This window comes from Apis cerana, linkage group LG2 (genome assembly GCF_029169275.1).
Source record: "Apis cerana isolate GH-2021 linkage group LG2, AcerK_1.0, whole genome shotgun sequence".
Lineage (NCBI taxonomy): Eukaryota > Metazoa > Arthropoda > Insecta > Hymenoptera > Apidae > Apis > Apis cerana.
In genome coordinates, this window is record NC_083853.1 from 13,531,253 (window position 1) to 13,551,927 (window position 20,675).

Below are 20,675 nucleotides of genomic sequence, written 5' to 3' on the forward strand. Positions count from 1 at the left end.
GACCTACAAAATGAATCTCGCAAGAGGAAACGGAGACTTGGTCGAGGGCTTAACGAACGAAACAAACTTCTATGGAAGTCTACGCGTATCATTTATAAAAACATTGAAAACGGTCCACTTTTAAATTTTGAATATGTTGGTCGTACATAATGTTAAATCGCTAGAAAAGTAATTTGTAATTGTAAATTTATCTATTCATAATCCATAATCCATATGTTTTTAAATCATTTGAATTTTATATAAGTATTGCGCAACTGCTATGTAATCTATTGGTAAATGTTTTTATATTATATTGTAGATTGAAATTCGATCTTTGATAAATCGTTCATTGATACGTATATTCATTCGCAATATTTATTTCAAAACCAATTAGTTTTCTTGGGAATAATTGTATTTATACTTTCTTTAAATTTTCTAAAAATTATATAATATGAATAATTGAAAATATAAAATTGCGTTCTATTTTGCGTCTAATTATTATAATTATGTTTAATCTATAATCATTTCTAAATTTAGATAAAAACATAATATCTTATGAATATAAAATATATCATTCTTATAAAATAAATTTATTTTACTGTTTATGTTAATAAAACCAAAAAATAACTTTCCCACTAATCAATCCAATAAAATCTCATTTTTATTATTTTTTTTTTTTAATAAGGCGAACTCGTGTTTCGTGTGAGATCGAAGGACGAAACTGTATATGAAAACGAGGTAAATGTTATATTCATAGCAAACAAGTGCGAAAAAACAGAGGTAAAAAACAAGACGACACCAAGAACGCGCGTAAAAGCCTTCTCGGGCTTTTCCACATCATTGTACACGGAGAATTAACATGAGAGACAAAGAAAGAGGAAATGGAGAAGGAAACTTCATAATTTTCCATCCGCGCCAATGTCGCTATGTAATAATAAACGAGGGAGATTTCGAATATGACGGCAAGACGTTATATTGATTGAAATCATTGCACCATAGCAACAAAAATCCCATAAATTCAAAGGCAATCCCATTCGATCGTTTCCCACGCTAAATTCACAACCGTCAACTAATTTTTTATTCGCATAATTCTAATATCTGTCATCGTCGATCTAACTTAATTATTGTTTTTTTTATTTCATCTATGTTTTAAAAATTTAATCGATTACGTATACAAGCACGTGAAAGTATTCGAACGATGTAATCGATAATCGTACAGTAAATCGTAATGATCAGTAAATAATAAACAATGTTTTGAAAATTTTTTATATATATATCATATCTATATACGAAATATTCATTACAATAACATGTTATTTTCAATGAAATCTATTTATATCTATTTTCAAATAATATTCGAAATATCGTACATCTTATGTACAATCGTAATTACAAAAAATTTTCAAAATATTTATTATAGTATACGATCTGTTTATAAATTACCGCAGATATCACTTTAATATATCTATATATTATCTATAGATATATCTATATATATTCGTCTATGATTTCCTAAGTTGAAAATAAAAAGTTAAAAAAATTAAGTAAGTCTGAAGTCAAACTGTTCTAAATATCCAATTATAAAATGGTAAAATAAGTTGATCTCCAAGTTAACGAAACACTTTCTGAGAAGTAATTTCGAGTTGAATTTACGATGAAAAATACTATAGAATAAATGCAATCTCGTATCGATAAGTAACAGTCATAAGAGATTTACGAACCATCTGTCGTGATGTTGCTCTGTTGTTCATTACGTTTCTATTGCTTTACAAATATATCTAGATCTCGATAAAAGGGCGAGTCTGATGGGGTTGCTTACAAAATTCAACTATTCATTCTAATGACTGAATCAGGTATAATCGAGAATCTATGGTATCGCTGTTTCTCGACACTATCGATTTCAAACGAATCTATTTTAATGCACAATACTTCACTTTGGTAATCGAAAGATCTCGAAATGCGCCTCTTTCAGTTTGATCGCGAAACTAATTCTTTGGCCATTTTCTGTTCAAATTATATGGTAGATATTTAGTTATATGAAAATATTTAATATGAAATATATAAATAATATTATAAAAAATGAATTGTAATTAATCTTATTAAATCAATAAGTATTAAATATTTCGAAATTAAATATTTTCAATTTCATTCAATAATCCTTTTCTTTATCTCATTGCAAAATATTTTTACGAATTATAATATTATAATATTCATTGATTTGTAAACATAATCCAATAGTTATCAGAAGCTTGAGTAAACAAGGATTTTGATATGAAAATATAAATTTCGAACTAACAAAATAATGATGATGCAAAATATCAATTACGTTTTACTTATTTATTAAACGATACAATTATAAATGGAATTTATCATATTCTACGATATAAATAAAAAAATTTATCGATAAAATCGAAAAAAATTCAGAACAAATAAATCAACATAGATCTTAACAATTTCTTCCTATCAAACTTGATAGTTTCGAAAATAATTCCTAATTATATTGTAAAACATAAAAAGTAATAATCTATTTTAAAACTAAATATTGTGACTAGGTTAATGATATGTCAAAATTCAAGTGAATTAGGTTAAACTTCACACAGTTAACAAAAAAAAAATGTAGGCCTGTTTCAGCTTAACATTGTTGAAATTCAAAAGAATTTGTTAGTAAAATGACGATAAAAAATGATCTCCCTTTAAATTCATACGTATATACCGAAGTTTTCGCAATTAATAGCAGTTTTCTCCCGCGATAGACGTATACCGTTGAATTGCGCAGTAGCGTCGCGTGTGGGCGACCAAATCTAAAGTAGCTAACACGATCGACCGGCATTTCAAACTATGTAACAACATTGAAATAAATCTCACAAAACTCGAAAAATTTAAAATATTCCGCGCGCTCGAGTATTAGCAACCATAATGTATACCGGCAAAAAAGCATGTGTATCTATTGTTGACTGAATGAGAACAGAATCAACAGGATATGGTTCGGAAATAGTATGTACAGAGATATATAGATAATGAAGGTAATTCCAAAACTGATTATAAAAAGACGAATATTAAGACATACAAATAATAAAAATACTCTAAAAGAACTATGAAATTATAAAAATATATAAAATGTGTTTATAGAAAACTCACCGGTGCTACGCGACGTGTGAGCTGTGTCAACTGCGCAGTTGACGAGTTAAAATGCTGAGTTCAGGGACGTCGTGCTCGATACCGGTGCCCAAACGATATAATCGGTAATACTAAACGACAAATGCGGCACGTATCGGCGATTTACAGAACAACTTGTGACACTGATTTTAAAATTATTCTTACGTATTTACGATCAAGATATATGGTCCATTTTCTAAACGTATCAATTAGATCATTAGAACGCATGATTTTTTTCAAAAGTACCACTTGATAATTTGCAATAATTTTTTTTCTTTCATTTTCTTTCATTTAATTTATAATATATTTAATTGTAAATAATATTTTAAATATTTTTATCCAATTAAACAATTAATGAAATGTTTCTATTATACTTTCTTTATTTTAAATTATTACAACTATAATTGATTAAGTAACAAATACCTAATATTTTTAAATTTACTTACTGAATTTTTTCTGCATTATAATAATATATTTGATAGCAAGTATATGATAAAATATGAAATAAAACTTGACATTGAATTAAAACGTAGTAATGATAAATTCTACACTTTAATATAATATATCAGAATTTTTTAAATATATATAACAATAAAATTATCAAGTTCAATAATTTAAATATTTTTTTATATAAATGTTAATATTAAACTAATATTAAAGAATTTCATAATGCTAATTATATAATAAATTTATGTTAACGTAAATCACTTGATTTCTTATCGAGAAATAGACTCCAGTATATTCCGTGCCTGAATATCACATGATCATACAAAGATGGTAGCGCCATCTTTTGCCAATTAAAAAAACGAAAACGAAAGACACGTGGCGCGACAGTCGACAAGAATGCGAAAGAACAAAATAGCGACATCGAACGTCAGCTTTACTATATGAACAGCAAGAAGCGCACACAAGCAAATAGCTACCCTTCGGTTCTACTTTCCCCTCCTTCCCCACGACCCCTTAACAAATCCTCGATCCCACAGATCCTGACGTCAAACGAAAGAAACGAAAGAAACAACGCCCTTTATATCAGTTCAAAATTAATAAGTACTGCAAAAAGCCTGACATTTTGTACGCGCGCCCTCTTTGCACAACATGGTGTAATCTGTTTAACGCGCGTAATCTTGTTGCCTGATTTTCATGGCAGTTTGCATCACACGAGCACGTTGTCACTTTATCGTTTCCTCAAATTGTCGACTCACCGTCTCATTTTCAGCGATACACATAGGCTCCAGTTCCATGACTCTCGTGGTTTTACTTCTTTTCGATGTTCCTCAAGCAAATACTTTGTGACACTCTTTGTTAGATCGTGATTGTATTCTATTCTCAATACTTTACAACGGCAACGTGTGTCTGTTTACAAACACTGCAAGGTCACACAGCAGACCCCCAGACCTCTGACTGTCGAGTATTTCGTATTACGTCACGATTACCGATGATAGCGCCACTTACGATGAAGTAATGAAATATTACGAAATTACTGTCGATAAATAATCAAATCACATAATTAGTTCAGCATATTTCAATACTAAACTTTTATGAAATTTACTATATAATATAAAATTTTAATTTCAAAAAAAAAAAAATCAACTATATTAAATATTTAATTAAATTTGTTATTTAGAATTTGAAAACGAATCTATAAAAAGAATAAATTCACTAAAAAACAAAAATCTAAATGTATAAATATTTTTCTTATATTTCTACTTTATATTTAAAAAAGTAATTAATATTTTTTGTAAAAAATAATAGAAAAAAATAAGTTTTATATTAAAAAGTACATGAATAATATATATATATATATATTAATATATATATTTTTATGATATTTCTTATTTTTTCTTCATTGTGTAATATGGAATAATATCATGTAGTAAATCTGTATTATATTTTATTCGTGACTGAACAAGTTTCAAGTTTTCAAAAATTTAAACATTAAAATTTTTGATCATTTTTAAGTATTTATATAGATAATTTTAGAAATATAATCATGTGATTAAAATATTTTTGATATCCAAAATGCTTTTTTTGTGATCTATTATTTGGTTTTAAAAATCTAAATGATAATATTACGAAGAATTTATAAAATATTATGCAGTATGAACGAAAAAGCTCAATTAGATCCTGAATATAACTGGATTATACGAACTTGCACAAATGCTTTTAACGTATATTTAACTATGCTTCATTTTACATTTTACGATAATACTGTAAATATGCATCCAAATATAACCCGTAAGTAAAAAATTTTCATATAAAATTTAAAATCCTTATAAAGTTCAGATAAAGATTAAGATATAACTTTGAATAAAGTTACAGAAGCTTTATCGTATCCTTTATTCATGATGTTGGTGGACCTTGTGGTATATTCCATATTGCAATAAACATTAAAAATTAAATCTGCCCAAAATATGTATAAACACAAAAAACATTTTTATTATTAGAAGAACAAATGTGCGTTTTAATTATCGCTGTTTACATATGTGTTTTACATTACATAGTTAAAATTTTAGATTCCATGATATCCATTATCGAAACCGTTTCTATATTTGTGTAAATATCCATTATTATAAAAATCATCTCGATAATTTTTATCATAACCTTCCCTAAGAAGGTAATATATATTTTTTTTATAATCTTTTTGTCCATGTAGAAAATGTCTATATAATATAATAAACAAATCATTAATTATTTAATACATATTAATGATCTAATCTTAAAAATAATCTGAAATTACCGATAATCTTTTAAATAAGATACAACTTAAAGATTTTCTTTTTTAATAATGTAATGCAGATAATGTATATATATATATATATATATATTATTATATTATATATAATATGTATATATTATAATGTGAATATCCAAATGAAGGCACATGATCGTTATTATGATAAATAACTAGGTAATATATTTTTTTATCAAAATAAGGCCCTTCTTCGCTTTTTAAATAATTTCTTTTATCATCTGTATCGATCATCATTATATTCTCTAACATAATCATCATAATTATTAAAAGTAACAAAAACAATAAAATAATATTTTAATTTATTATTAATTGTTATTATTAATTTATTATATTATAATGTTATGTATTATATATATATCGATAAATTATCTTTTTCTGATTTATTTTCATGTTAAAATTGCCAAAAATTGTTAAAAATGATTTATTAGTACACTTACTTTTCCTTATTGTCATTTTTTCCACGTTGTATCTTAACTTTTTTAATATAAAATATGTCACGGGAACCATTCCTAAACGAGTTCTGCGATTTTTGCCCATAATATCTACCATTATTCTCGGACGATCTATGTCTCCCTTCGTCATCGTTATCCTCGTAAAAACTTAAATTATTTCCTGACTCATCTTTATGGTATTAGTGGAACCGGTCTTGTGATGTCCTTTTTTGTAATATCCATTACTATGTTGTTCAAAAGAATTTTTTTCATGATCGACGACTTCAGATTCTCCTAAACTATGTTATCCGTTGTTGTGTTGTTTACGAGTTATATCATGATTGCCGTATTTTTTTTTCATTTTGCTTATGTTCATTAAATCCTAACTACCCTTTGTTATAAACGGAGTTGTCTTGATCTGCATTGATCTTTTTTTTGTATGTCTACTAAAAATGATCTAAATTGTTTGTTTTGATTTTACAGAACGATTCGATCAAATACACAAAAACTATATTGAATAAAGAAGAAAAGCACAATACATAATAGAAATAAAAAACATGTCAATAGACAGTTTGTTTATTTCAGTCGGTTTAATCAGTTATATAGATGTAAATGTCATTGTTAAGTAACAGTATTAAATACATCCTGTATGCATAGGTGAAAAAAATCCGTAGAATGAATAAATGCATGACCTTTTTTTCTGATTTACGCATTAAATTAGCCCATCAATCAATGAAGCAAAACAAATATCTTACGAAATCTATGAATATAAAAATCATTATTAAATTAATGTGTTTTATTGAAAATTTTTAAGAATAGAAACAATATGTTTCATCTTTTTTTGTTTTCTATTTATTCTGTTTAAAACACTCATTATTTTAGAATTCCTTTAATATGTTAAAACTTACAAATAATACAAAAAAAGCTTGAAATAAATTATTCGTACGTATATCACATAATATTTACAACTTTTAAATGTTGTTGGAGGCACATCTACAATATACTTATCGGACATAGGTAAGGTAAGAAATATATCGATAATGTAAAAAATATTCAAAACTTATATTTTAAGTCGTCTTTGTGGAAATTCTCGAATGAAGAATTATACAAGACGCTTAATTATATTCTAAGTATCATATGGGTAAGATTAGAGGGGAAAAAGGTGTGGTATATAATACAATCACTAATCATCTTCGTGTTCCAAAAATATCGTAGCTCTTTCTAAAACAGTACTTTCACGCACATTCGCTCTTACATTCTGATTATTAAAATCAACAAGTTGAATGAAGTTACATACCAATTATACAAGTTATAATTTGTAAACACAATTTAATAATTGTTCTAGCTAAGGCTTTTAAAAATAGACAATTAAATATTAAACACATGTTTGACTATTTTTTTTCTTTTTATAAATTGCGCGAAATCTATAGTAATTTGCCATTTTATTTAATAAGCAAATGAGATAATTTACTTATAAGTCATAAATTAACAATTTGGAAGGCAAAGATTTTCCGAATACATACCAAAAAATATACACACACACACATTACCATTATTCTTTATTATGATGTCATAAAATCATAATAGCCGTTCGTGCGCAAAAGGAACACCGTTCAAGACATTCTTTATCGCTCTGTGATTTAGGGTGGTTAGATATTTATTATATATTAGATGATATTGTGAAAAAATAAATTTTTTATTCCACTTCTTATATTCTGGCAGTATGCAAAATTAAGAAAAACACTTCACAACTAAATTTTTTTTATAAAACATTAATATGCGATCTATCACATATCAAAGACTTTTAATTATTGTTGATAGACTTATATTAAAATCGTCAAACAGCAATATGCTTATAATAAAAAAATTTCAGACCACCCCACTCACAGCGATGAATGGACGTTAACTTATTTACAAGTGTTTATACGATTAACATACTTCCATAATTTACGCTTACTTTGTACATGCGCATTTTCAAATTACTACGAATGAATATATTTACACAATTTGGCGGTTTGTTAAAATATTTAAAAATTTGCGATACAATGTGATCGCGGCACGCTATATTAGTTGCATATGATTTTGGTCGTCCATAATATCGCGACTAATGGAAGAAGTTCTGATCAATTTCACACTAATTTATCATCAAAAATAATACAAATCTACTGAAAAATCCGCCTATAGGTCTCTATGAAATTATTATCTGTTCACTGGCATTTTCATCCTGTTTAACATAATTTATGTCTATAGTGTACACTATCTGATAATATTACCATTGTGATTCTTCTTTAGATTTAAGTTTAACGTCTTTTTTTAAATATAAGCGTGAATATTCATCTTGATAAGTAGCACATTGTGTATTCGATTTGTTAGATTTTTGTATATTACTATTAATTGGTGAATTACTCGGTGAGTATTTCATTTCTTGTAATTCTTGTAATTCTTTTAACGATCTCATCACCATTTGAACATCTTTTTCTTGTTCTGATGGTTGTACCGCATTACTTACTAAATCATCTAAAATAAGTCCGGCGTCTTTTCGTTTATCAGATATTCCCCTTGAAGATGCGTCGTCGTTAAAAATTTGACTTAAATAATTAGTAGCAGCAATTGTTTCTTCATTTTGTCTCTGTTCTTGTTCTTCTTTTGTAAGTGATGGTTGCTGCTGTTGCTGTATAGGCACTACATCCGAATTAACATATCCTAATTGTTTATCTAATACCTTTTGATCTTTTTTCTTTTTCTTAACATCATGTGATTTGTGTTTACTTTCAACACATCGCTCCCGTTTTTTATCTCTTTTTTCAGTCTTATTAACCAAATCAATATCTTTATCTTCTAGTTTTTTATCATTCTTTATATCAGTATTTTCATTCAATAATCTATGTTTTAGAGATACTGTTTTTGAAAGTGAAGATGATTGATTTGATGTGGAATAATTAGAATGTTGTGATTGTGTACATGAATATGAAGCTTCCTGTCTGTGTACGGAATGATGTCCACTTTGAGGCACTTCATTTGTATTTGGAAGAACATTTGAAGTTTCAGAGTAAGCAGTAATAGAAACTACATCCTTTTTATTTTCATTCATTTTCGTAGATGACTTATGAAAATCATTAACTGGTGTAATAGAAAGAGAACTATTAACTAGGTCCATTAAATTAATTTTTTCCATTTGATTTTTAATAGGTTTCTGAGCCATTAACTGAGCTGTAGGTACAACAGAAATTTTACCTACACTAGAATTATTAGATAAAACTGTTGAATTTTCATGATATTGTCCCGAATTGCCAGTGTCTTTAGTTTTATCTTTATTCTTTATACTATGTTGCTTTTTCTCTATACTATCACTTTTTGTAGTTCCTTGTTTGTAACTAGTAGAATTTTCTGTTACATTTTGGATTTTAGATGCACCCCCTGAGACTTTCTCTTGTGAAAAAGTAGCACTTATATTTGATGCTTCAACTCTTGCAGAACTGTAGATCACATTTTCTGAACTGGTAGTATTACCATTACCAACTTCTTTCAATTTTTTTGTTTTCTTTTTTGTGCTAAAAACAAATCATTTCTGAATAACACATATAATTTCAGAAAAAATTATATACACTCAAATTTGCATGCTACTTACGTAGGTTCAGCTTCACCAACAAACTTTAATAAAGCATGTGTGGTCATATAACCACGTGGCCATAATGGTAATACTTGACGAACCATAAAAGATCCAACATAAGTATACATATCTAATTTTCTTGGTCTTAAAACATTGTAACATTGACTCTTTATACTTGCGATTTCAGAAACAAGTTTTCTGTAAGAAAAAAAAAATGTATACAATATCTTTTGGATATATGTATATGTATTATATTCATCTTAAAATATTAACTTTGCTTCTTCAGTCCAAGGAAATCGCTTCCTAGGAATTTTCGATTTGTCTGCATCTTCACAAACACCCTCGTCATCAGAACTCTCAACATCTTCAGGTGATCCTTCTATTTCCCTGAAAAATGAAAATATAGACTATAAATAAAAAAAAATGAAAAGATTTTTTAAAAATTTATGACACGATGATGAAAAAAATGATGATCAGTATTTATTGTGATATAATTTCATAATTTGAGAACTTTCTCTTTTTGTTATGAAATCCTAGATAAGAAATGTATGAAATAGTGAACGTGTGATTATTAAATTTTCAATAAACTTAATTTTATTGTTTGACAAAAAGGATGATATTTATGATAAATTAAACACTGATACTGATGATAAGCCCCGCATTTTTGCTATCTCAACAAGAATAGTAAAAAAAAATTTTTTTTAATTTAGAACTATTAACATAAGAACTATTTTTTCAAAAATAAGAAATATTGAGAAAGAGATAGCATATATATAAGCATGAATAAAGAAAGGGAAACTAGAAAAGATCAAAGAAACAAAAGATAATAATCAGAAAGGTAAAAATAGAAAAGGTTTCCTCTTACGAGGGGCACCTTACCAACAGTACCGGTATATATCCCAGTATAAATGAGGACTAAGAAATAAAAGATTATTATGTAAGTTCCCATTCAAGATTATATAAATATTTAGTTTATATTATAAAATCACACAAAAATTTTATTAATTCTAATTTTTTTATAAATTTATTAATTTTTTTCTTTATTGTCAATAAAAAATATTTACAAAGAATACTTACTTTCCTTCAGCCACTTTTTGACATTCATCTACATATTTGCATACTACAGATGGCATTATTTCATCAATCACTGTTTTTAGCCTATAATAATATTCACATTAATAATTATTAAACAAAATAAATAATATATAAATAAAATCATAAAAAATGTATATAAATTAAATTTCTAATATATATATATATATAGAATTACCTTTTTATAAGATCTCTAGTCTTATAATCCACATCCTGCACAAATAATTTCTTTGCTCTATTTTGAAGTGCTACTTTACTACATGGTAAAAATCGTGCGAGATGACCATATGTTTCTAATCTTAAACTCGAAGAAGGAAGTGCTCTCAATTTTTTCTCTAAACTGAAACAAAAATTCTGAAACTTATTTTTTTAAAGATTGAAATATTATATTTCAATCCTCTTACCTCAACAATAATGCATTTACTGCTGCATTAAAAAATTTAGCTTTTCCTTCTTTATTGTTTTCAGCACATGCTTTTAATTTATTAACTATTTCTACAATATTTTCTGGAAGAGAATCAGGTAATGGTGCTTCTTCTTTATCGATATCATCACATTCTGATTCTGTACCTATACACCGAGATTTACCGGAATCTGTTGTATCTCTACTTGACTCATCTTCAACTCTTGCAGCATTAACTACACTTTCTATTGCATCATCAATGTTACTATCTTTACCACCTAATTTTTTTAGCTCTAATTTTTTCGTATCATAACCATTACTACTTGACGTCTTTTTTTCAAATTTTTTTATATCAAATTTTTTATCTGATGTATTTTTATTTTTTTGTGTATCTATTTTATCAGATTTCTTTTTATCTTCTTGATCTTCTGAAACTGACAATTATATTATATTATTATAAAAATGAATATATTATAATATAATAATATAATATATTATATTATAATATTATGAGTATATTACCTTCAGCATCTGTAGTTTCTCCTTTCTCTTTCCGTCTGCTTAAAGTATCTCTATCTTGTTGAAAATTTTGTTGATCTTGAGAATTTTGTTTTTTCTTCTTTTTAATAATATTTTCATGACTTTGTTTCTTTTCACCATTTTCATCTATCTTTTGTTTCTAAAAAAAATAAAAAAAATAAAAATATTTAATATATTATTACAATAAAAATAATAATATTATATTATAATTTCAATTACTTTATTTCTTGGTTGATCACCAGTAATATCTTCAGTATCATCTTCATCTGATGAACTAAGATTTCGTTTTTCTGATCTTTTTGGACTATCCACATCCTCTGTATCTTCTTCACTACTTTCACTGCTTTCGTCGTCATTGCTTTGATTATTATTATTATTATTGTTATTATTATGAACCAATAAATGCCGATCTGTTGTCCGAAATTCAAGAGCTCCACAGTTAATGTAAAATCCTCCATGTGCTGTGGTCATCTCTTCTGGTACAATTTCATCATACTAAAATCATTAAATGATATATAACATGCTAAATATATATTAAATAATAATAATATTTAAATATGTTACATACTGCATCAGTATTGTCGATAAAAGAATCATTTTCATCGTATCCAGCTCCCAAATCCACATAATCATCATATTTATGTCGTTTCCTGCCCATAGTAGAAGTTCCCTGCAAAATTTAAAATTTCCATGGATAATAAGAATAAATTTTCATAATTCGATATGTATTGGAATTATTATAAATTTTTAAAAAATTACGTTTTACATACATATTTCGCTTCAAACCGTCTTGCCATATCTCGAAGTTTATCATCATCATCATCGTCATCGAAAGATAATCCATTGCTGGCATTTTCATCTCCCCGTTTCAATTCTTTCCTACGTTTTTTCTATTAAAAAAAAATTTATTTTTATTATACTGAATATTATTTAAATATCAATTTTTAATGTTCAAAGATTGTGAATCTAGCTTTAATTTCATTTAATATTTTAATGAAAATGCTTTTAGTGTGCTTTTTTATTATTAAAAAATTATTTTACATATACATTTTATAAATTTTTATATTTTTAATATTTTTAATATTTTATAAATTTATCATTTAAATAAGATTTACATATTTAAATATATCATAAAAATAAATTAATATTATAATTTATTTAATTAGAATTAAATTAAATTAAATTAAATTAAATTAAAATTATAATTTATTTGTTGATAAACATTTAAGTAAAAAATTATTTCATCAATTAAATATTGATATTATATAATATAATAATATATAATATAATATATGAAATACATATTCAGAAATATGAATACAAAAAAAGAAGGATGAACTGATTCGAAAGAGAGCATAAACTGTTCATTCATATCAGGAGCACATACTATATGCAGATTGTCACTACTGTTCTTTCTTTTGGGACGCGTAACTCCTTATTATCTTCTACTCTCCTAATATGAGAGACGCTACCACGTGTGATTGATCGTAACAAAAATATAATTATCAATAAATTGAAACTATATATATATAAATTATATCTAAATTAATAATCAAATATATTACATACTGAATTTTTATAACTATATATATTATTATTAAAAAGAAAAATTTATTACAAAAATTTGAATAATGCAAAATAAATTTATATAATAATAATATATATATTTTTTTTTTATATAAAATAAATTTATTTTATATGTGATATCATAATATAGATAAAAAAATAATTTTTTTCATAAAAAGTATAATAGGTGTAAAATTTAATATATTATTAAAATTTAATACATGATATGCAAATTTTACAAAAATTCTTTTTATATTTATGATATAAAATATCATATAAAAATAAAAATTATCATTTCCATATTTTATTGTAAATATGAAAATTATAATATATAATTTTTTTACAAAAAATTCTACGAAATCTTAAAAATTATAATTAAAATGAGAATTATTTTAGACTAATTAAATTTTTTTAATTTAAACTGAGGTAAACTGAGCTAGTTTTCCCTTTTTTTGGAATGTAAATAATTTATACATTTTAATAAATATTAAAAAAACATAATATAGTGATAGAAATAAAATAATAATGATATAAAAATAAAAAAAATAGTATAGAAAATAAATGTATTTTATATTCATGTAATTTGAATGCTATGTGTTTCACACATATCGACAATCACGTTCTCTCTTGATGCATCGATCTCAAAAGTAATAATGATTCTATATATATATATATATATACATTATATATGTATATATATATATATATAAGATCATTAAGATAAGATATAGATTAAATTGTTATTTACAAAAATAAAAAAATATTAATGAAAATATTATAGCTTGATAAAGATGTTTTTAAAGTAAGATGTATATCATTTCTAATTTCAATATTAACATATTCTAATAAGTCTATTATTTTTTACATATATAGAATAATGATTGTCATGAAAACGAATATTAAACACTCGTTCATAATCATGTTTAAAATGAAACATCAAACATACGGTATTTCATGTTAGCAATGTTAACATACGTTAACACGAACGTCCACCGGTAATGCGTTGTGACGTTTCTATTCGATGGCTTCGAATTGATCATACTTTTTTTTATGAATTTAGATATAATATTAATATATCCTAGCAAAAAATATACGTAAATAAGAAAAATATATATTAGAAAACTGTAAGAATTCGCGCAGTAGCTGCGACATGTCAATTCACTTGAATAACGGATACAAGTTCTCTTCGTTTCATGTACTCTGAAAATGGGCGATTCCATTGGCATTTTTGCAGTTTCTTGTCAAAGTGTGTATATAAAATGAAATCATAACCGGTGTTTGTATCAAACTAAATGTGTTAGTAAACGTGACCGTATGGATAGGTATCATGGGTTTCATTTTCTGTTCGATAGATTAACGAGTGAAAGGAAGAACTGACCTCGGCTGCTTTGAGGAGTTGTGCATAGTTGAACTCAGGACATGCCTTCTCGTTCGACTCTGGCAGGGTAAGTGTAAAGCGGAAGGAGGGCGCGAGCTGTTTGCCCTTTTCCCCTTTTTTCTCCTTTTTTGTGGCGTAGCCCAAGGACTCCGGAAACTCCAAGGTCTGCAAAGGTACCCTTTTAGCTTCTGACATTCCTACATTTGCACCGAACTCAACGCGGATTATGGAAACACTGCGAACACTGCGGTAACAACATGGTCCTCTCTCTTAAACACCGCACCGACACCGCCACTCGCACGTCGCCATCTTCGGCTCGACTGTTTTTAGAGTGCGCTGTTGATGCCGCCGCCACACCGTAAATTTAACGCATGCGTCTGAAATGCAAGTAGTCTTAAGCTACGTTTTCATTAAAGAATCGCAATATTTTACGTGAAAACAAGTTCAATCATTTCAATAAATTGGAAATTAAAACTAATTAATCAATTTTAATGTTATTATAATAATAAGCAATTTTTACTAAAGTATAAGATAATTTAATCATTTTCTATATGGATTATATTTCTCTATTAATTAAAATAAAGGTATGATAATTGTATATATCATTTATTATAAAATTTCAATTACAAATTGATAAATCGCAATTACGTCTATATAATCTAATTATACTAAATTATGACTACAAATATTATTTATCCTGTCTATAATAAACATTTCGTTTCATAATTTACATTCCAATGCCTGCAATAGTAAAATCATGTCAGTTATATAAATTATAAAATAATCATATTAGATATGAATAGTCAAAGTATCTGAAATACATAATTTCTAAATAAAATAATAAAATTTAAAAAAATGCTAAATATAATTTTAATTAACTTATTTGATTAATAATATTTGGATTATTTTCAATATTTTCTTGTTTTTTTGCAATTTTAATTGCTGAAAATTGCTGACCTAAAAGTTTCATTACTGCAGCATGTCCTATATTACGTTCTTTTTTTACAGAATTATAGTTTTCTTTTACATAAAGTGCAAATGCTGAAGGTTCTCTTTTTGGTGTTTGCATTTGTACAGTTCCAGATTTTGTTGTTTTATTTAATAATAACTCAAATTTTCCATAACAATGTCCACATCGTTTCTTTTCAATATCCAGAGATTTGGAATGTCTTCCAATACTATAATAAAGTTTAAAAAATTAAATTAATATATATTTTAAAGTTGTTTACACACACATACATATTTCAAAGCATAATTATATACAAATTATTGTACCTGTATCCACAACTTATACATTTATATGTAAATTTAGTCTTAATTTTGTAATCATGACACCTTCTTATTGGTGGTAATTCAGGAAATATTTTCATAGCTTTACTAGCCCTAAAATACTACTAATTAAAGTAATTGTTAAATAAATACAAAAATAATAAATACTTAAAATAATATACCATTTTGTCCAAAATGGACCATGTCCATCAGAGATTCCATTTATTAACCATGCAGCTGCATGACACATTTCATGAATTAAAGTATCTCTAAGTCTATCTGGAGTATCTAAAATCTATATATAATTTTTTTAATGCATATTTCAGTAATTGTGTTTAAAAAATATATAAATATACCTTTGTTGCTAGAACTATTCGTGATGATTTTACAATACCACCGAGTGTTTTTACTGATTTCTTATTATAACAAAAACCAGCAGTTCCTCTCATACGAACATTCCATTCTATTGACATATCTTCTGGTAATTCATTATCAAATACTTTGTCATTATATAGTTTGTACAAATATTTACATAAATTTTCCTTATTATTTTTATAATCTAATCTATATTTTTTAGCATCTGGATGTATATTAGTAAGAGGAATATTTTCACTCAAAGATGCTAAGAAGCTGTTATGTTTTTTATAGTTTGGATTGTCAGAAATTAATTTATTTTGTGTCTTTAATTTAGGTATAGTTTTAATAAAATCTAAAAATATACATACAATCTAGTATATAAATCTTCATATAATCTATGCATATAATATCTATGTATTATATTTGTTATATATACCTTTCTTAATTGTAGATTTTGGTGGTATTTCATCACCAGGGTCAAATTCACTAGTGCTTGAATCTTCACTTTCATTATTGAATAACTTCCTTCCTCTTATATTAAATATTTGATTACTGTTATCTATATTATCATTATCTTCAGAATCTGTATCACATATTTCAATAGCTCTGAAAAATAAAATAAAATAAAATAATTATTAAAAAGATTTTTTCTATTATAAACTGTTTATAAATCAATTATTACCGCTGTACAATCGATGGAAATACTGTTTTCGATTGTGTACTACTTTGTGATACTCTTGGATTTGTTAATGCAGTATAATATAAACTTTCATTTTCACTTTCTGATGATGTTTGATCATTTATAAAAGTATCATCTTTTCGTTTCACATTTTTTCGTACATTTTTCTTTTTTGATCGATTTTGTAATTTTAAATTCTTTAAAGCTATAAATTGTATTTAAAATTATTAAAACTATTTTTTTAAAATAAGTGTAAAACTAATAATATATAATATATAATATATAATAATTTTAAAATAAGTGTAAATATAATTTAATGAATATAATATAATATAATATAATTACTTACATGTGTTAGAACTGTCTGAATCTGATATATACAATCTTTCTCTATTTATTATTTTTCTGTAATAATAAATTTATAAATATTATTTACTATTAATGTATAATTATATTATATAATATATAATTATAATATAATAATTGTAATCACCTTTCAGTTTGAACAGCTCTATTTTTTGTAGTAGTTGCTTGTTTAATCATTCGTGGTTCAGATTTTGGAAACAATATATCAGCCTTATTGCGCCAAGATTTACCATATAATTTATCTAATATATCTGCACAGTCCCTGATATCTATATTTTGGGGTGTATTTGTTGAAGTATTTGGAGTTGAAAATTTATTATCATTAATGTGAGTTTTGTGTGATGTATGCAATTCATTATTTTTTGTTTTTTGAACAGATTCATTTATTACAGTTTGATGTAATACTGTGGGATTAGATTTATTGCATTTTGAATTTATAGTTTTACTTTCATTTATAGATAATTGATTTATTTTTCCCCTATTATTTGGAGTTTCATAATTCATTTCTAATCTTTCCAAACTGCTATTTCCAGAACTTTTATCATGCTTATTAGTAAGAGGTACTATATCAAATGAACTATCACTTTGAGAATCAGGTAAATTTGTCATAAGCCATTGTGAAATTTGTTTTCTTTTTCTTTCTGATAGTTTAATAGATGTATCTTTTTCTATACATGGTGCATTTAAAAATTTATTAACACGAGTTTTGTAAGAATGTGTAAGATTTACTTGAGAATCTTGAATAATATCACTTTCAGAATCTTCTTGAGTTTCATCAATAAATATATTATTTGTTTTTAAATTATTTTTAGGTGAAATAGCTGGATGTATAATATTGTTATCTATTTCTTTATTAGATATCTCATTTTTTTCTTTTTGAATTTTAGGTGATTCATATATTATTCGTGTAGATTTTATATTTTTTATAATATTTTTAGTATCTTCTTTTGAAATTTTTTTTTTTAAATCACTATTAATATGAAATATAGTTTTAGGTAATTGAGTAACATTATTAGAATTTTTCAAATTATAAATATCAGTAGTATTAGTATTGCATTGAATATTTGTTTCTGATATATCATTAACTCTATTTTCTCTGGTACAACTACTGACATAACTACTATTTGTCTTCTTAGAAGTTATTATATAATCTTGTCCACTACTACTAGATGAAAAGTCATCAGATATAGGCAATATATTATTTTTTTTTATAATATCTTTTCTTTCTTGAAAATTATTAATAAAATAGGATTTTTTATTTGCTCTCCAAGATTGGAAATATTTTTCATTTGTATTATCTATAGAATCAGAATCTGAAGAATCTTCAATATAAATAGTATTATTTGTTATAGGATGATTATGTGATGTTGATCCTAAGACATATTTAGATATAGAACAAGTTGATTTAGAACTGGAATCACTCATTATTATTACATCTGCTTCATTAATATCTTGAGTATCAGATATATTAGAATCCTGTGACAATTTTAAACAAAAATTTTGAGAATCATGAAAAGATTCTGTTATTTTTATATTAGATTCCATCTTTACATCATTATTTTTATTATAATCTTCAAATTGTGCTTTATATTTGCTACAAGAATCATTTCCTATTAAAATTATCAAAAAAATTTAACTTTACATACAAAATATATATATATATATATATTTATATAAAATATAAAATTAATTACTTACTATAATTAGGCATACTTTTTTTAATAAACAATCTAAATAGTCTAAATATTTTATTACATTTCTATATGCTATTTAAAATACTCTCATATGAATAAAAAACATATATGTAAACAAAAACAAATAGTGAAAATTGAGAATGAAATTAAAATTATAATATACATTTATAAAAATGTAAAGAAATAATATAATAATCAATTTAAAAGTTTTATTGTATTATAAAATAAAACAGTTTTTTGCCCAAATTTTATTTTGTATATATATATTATGTTAAAATAACTATAAAATTGAGAATAACAATCACTATTCACTATTCACATTTGAATAAGTACGTTAAAATTTTCATCAGTATAGCCAACTATTAACATCAAAAAGAACTAGAACGTTATAAGTCATAGATAAATTATAATATAGATCTACTACTCAATGCATCTTATTTATACATATCAATATATATATATATATATGTAATATATATATTACATATCAAAAGTGATACAAACTTTTTTACCATTTTAATATTATTTTCATCAGCATAAAATATTCAATATAAAATAATGTTGCAATAATAATAGTTGGAATTGAAATTAAATTTTTATTTAAAATGAAATATAAGTTTTATTTTATAATCTTGAATGAAATATTAAATTTTATATTTATAATAATGAATAATAAAGACAGAAAATTATATAATTACTTACATTATTTGTGATTGCCATTATTAAATTATTTAATTAAATAGAAAAAAACTTAATAATTTCTTAGAAAATTAATAGCTATGATTGATTAATATCTCTTTTCAATGAAGAAATGGTATAGACAACACAATTGAATTCAAAAATGATTATAAAACATGCAAAAAATATACATATCAGATTTCATAATATAACCACATATAATAATAAAATGTTACGAAACATATTAACATAAATATATAATATCGCAATATCGAACTATCTTCGATATGATTAAAGATTAAAATTGAATCTTTCAATTTGTTAATAAAATGTCACAACTTCGAAAATAGATCTCTTCGATGAAATTAATTCTATAAATGAATTGTCATTTATTATTGCATTTTCTAAATTGAACGAAATTGATTATATCATTTCTTCGTTGAGAAGAGATTTGACATCAATTTAAGTAATAAATCCAGATATTGGTTTTGGATTGTTTTCATGAGTTTTAAAAACTTGATTTTACTGCTCAAAAAATCAACTATCATATTACTAATGATATATTATGTGATATGAAAAACGTAATCATTTATAATAGAAAACTCAATAAAAATAGGATAATTCGTATTGATTATAACCCTTTAAAATATCTCTTTAAATAATTTACTATTTTATTATTATATATAATTATATTATATATTTTATTATTATATATAATTATATTA

At 24.9% G+C, this 20,675-nt stretch overlaps 3 protein-coding genes, 1 long non-coding RNA gene and 1 pseudogene across 14 annotated transcripts in view; 1 reads left to right on the top strand and 4 right to left on the bottom strand.

The window, feature by feature from the left end:
• Positions 1-4,573, bottom strand: part of LOC108002915 (REPTOR-binding partner) — a 149,027-nt gene extending 144,454 nt beyond the window's left edge. For 3 of the 6 annotated variants that reach the window (XR_009828856.1, XR_009828857.1, XM_062071364.1), the window contains exon 1: positions 4,338-4,558. Coding sequence is in view for 3 of the 6 variants with exons in the window: in XM_062071364.1 (XP_061927348.1) it covers positions 4,338-4,376 (39 nt within the window). In the remaining 3 variants the exon portion in view is untranslated. Of the gene's footprint in view, positions 1-3,117; positions 3,433-4,337 lie in introns of those variants that run through there. The other 3 variants (XM_062071361.1, XM_062071362.1, XM_017064906.3) reach the window with 3 other exon arrangements.
• A 757-nt stretch (positions 4,574-5,330) lies between these two features.
• On the bottom strand, positions 5,331-7,333 carry LOC133665727 (probable ATP-dependent RNA helicase ddx42; annotated as a pseudogene).
• Positions 7,148-15,102, bottom strand: LOC108002882 (ubinuclein-1). 4 transcript variants are annotated; one of them, XM_062071366.1, is made up of 12 exons: positions 14,908-15,102; positions 12,734-12,853; positions 12,532-12,633; positions 12,183-12,458; positions 11,946-12,102; positions 11,425-11,851; positions 11,199-11,360; positions 11,006-11,086; positions 10,808-10,843; positions 10,202-10,315; positions 9,947-10,126; positions 7,148-9,869 (listed from the first exon to the last, which is right to left on the bottom strand). In XM_062071366.1, the coding sequence occupies exons 1-12, from the start codon at positions 15,100-15,102 to the stop codon at positions 8,588-8,590; spliced, it is 3,132 nt and encodes a 1,043-aa protein (XP_061927350.1). In that variant the 3' UTR covers positions 7,148-8,587. The 4 variants fall into 4 exon arrangements, with proteins under 4 accessions (XP_061927350.1, XP_061927349.1, XP_028524966.1 ...); XM_062071365.1 differs by having other exon boundaries at positions 11,425-11,857; XM_028669165.2 differs by lacking the exon at positions 10,808-10,843.
• Positions 14,485-17,175, top strand: LOC133665684 (uncharacterized). 2 transcript variants are annotated; one of them, XR_009828861.1, is made up of 3 exons: positions 14,507-14,775; positions 14,882-15,491; positions 16,545-17,175. It is a non-coding gene; the product is annotated as an uncharacterized LOC133665684 (long non-coding RNA). The 2 variants fall into 2 exon arrangements; XR_009828860.1 differs by having other exon boundaries at positions 14,485-14,775; positions 14,882-17,175.
• Positions 15,495-19,605, bottom strand: LOC108002883 (homeobox-like protein HDP1). Of its 2 annotated transcripts, XM_062071368.1 has the most exons (10): positions 19,277-19,563; positions 17,706-19,188; positions 17,562-17,617; positions 17,216-17,417; positions 16,970-17,139; positions 16,533-16,885; positions 16,359-16,471; positions 16,183-16,290; positions 15,865-16,085; positions 15,495-15,648 (listed from the first exon to the last, which is right to left on the bottom strand). In XM_062071368.1, the coding sequence occupies exons 1-10, from the start codon at positions 19,287-19,289 to the stop codon at positions 15,635-15,637; spliced, it is 2,733 nt and encodes a 910-aa protein (XP_061927352.1). In that variant the 5' UTR covers positions 19,290-19,563; the 3' UTR covers positions 15,495-15,634. The 2 variants fall into 2 exon arrangements, with proteins under 2 accessions (XP_061927352.1, XP_028524967.1); XM_028669166.2 differs by having other exon boundaries at positions 15,495-16,085; positions 19,277-19,605.
• Between the last annotated feature and the right edge of the window lie 1,070 nt (positions 19,606-20,675).

Coding starts and splice junctions, on each gene's coding strand:
- LOC108002882 (XM_062071365.1), bottom strand. CDS start 15,102: ATGTCAGAAGCTAAAAGGGTACCTTTGCAGACCTTGGAGTTTCCGGAG. Junction 12,634..12,733: donor GACGGTTTGAAGCGAAATAT/GTATGTAAAACG, acceptor TAAATTTTGCAG/GGAACTTCTACTATGGGCAG. Junction 10,127..10,201: donor CCTTGGACTGAAGAAGCAAA/GTTAATATTTTA, acceptor TTTTTCTTACAG/AAAACTTGTTTCTGAAATCG.
- LOC108002883 (XM_028669166.2), bottom strand. Junction 16,886..16,969: donor AAAATCTACAATTAAGAAAG/GTATATATAACA, acceptor GTATATTTTTAG/ATTTTATTAAAACTATACCT. Junction 16,472..16,532: donor GAATAGTTCTAGCAACAAAG/GTATATTTATAT, acceptor AATTATATATAG/ATTTTAGATACTCCAGATAG.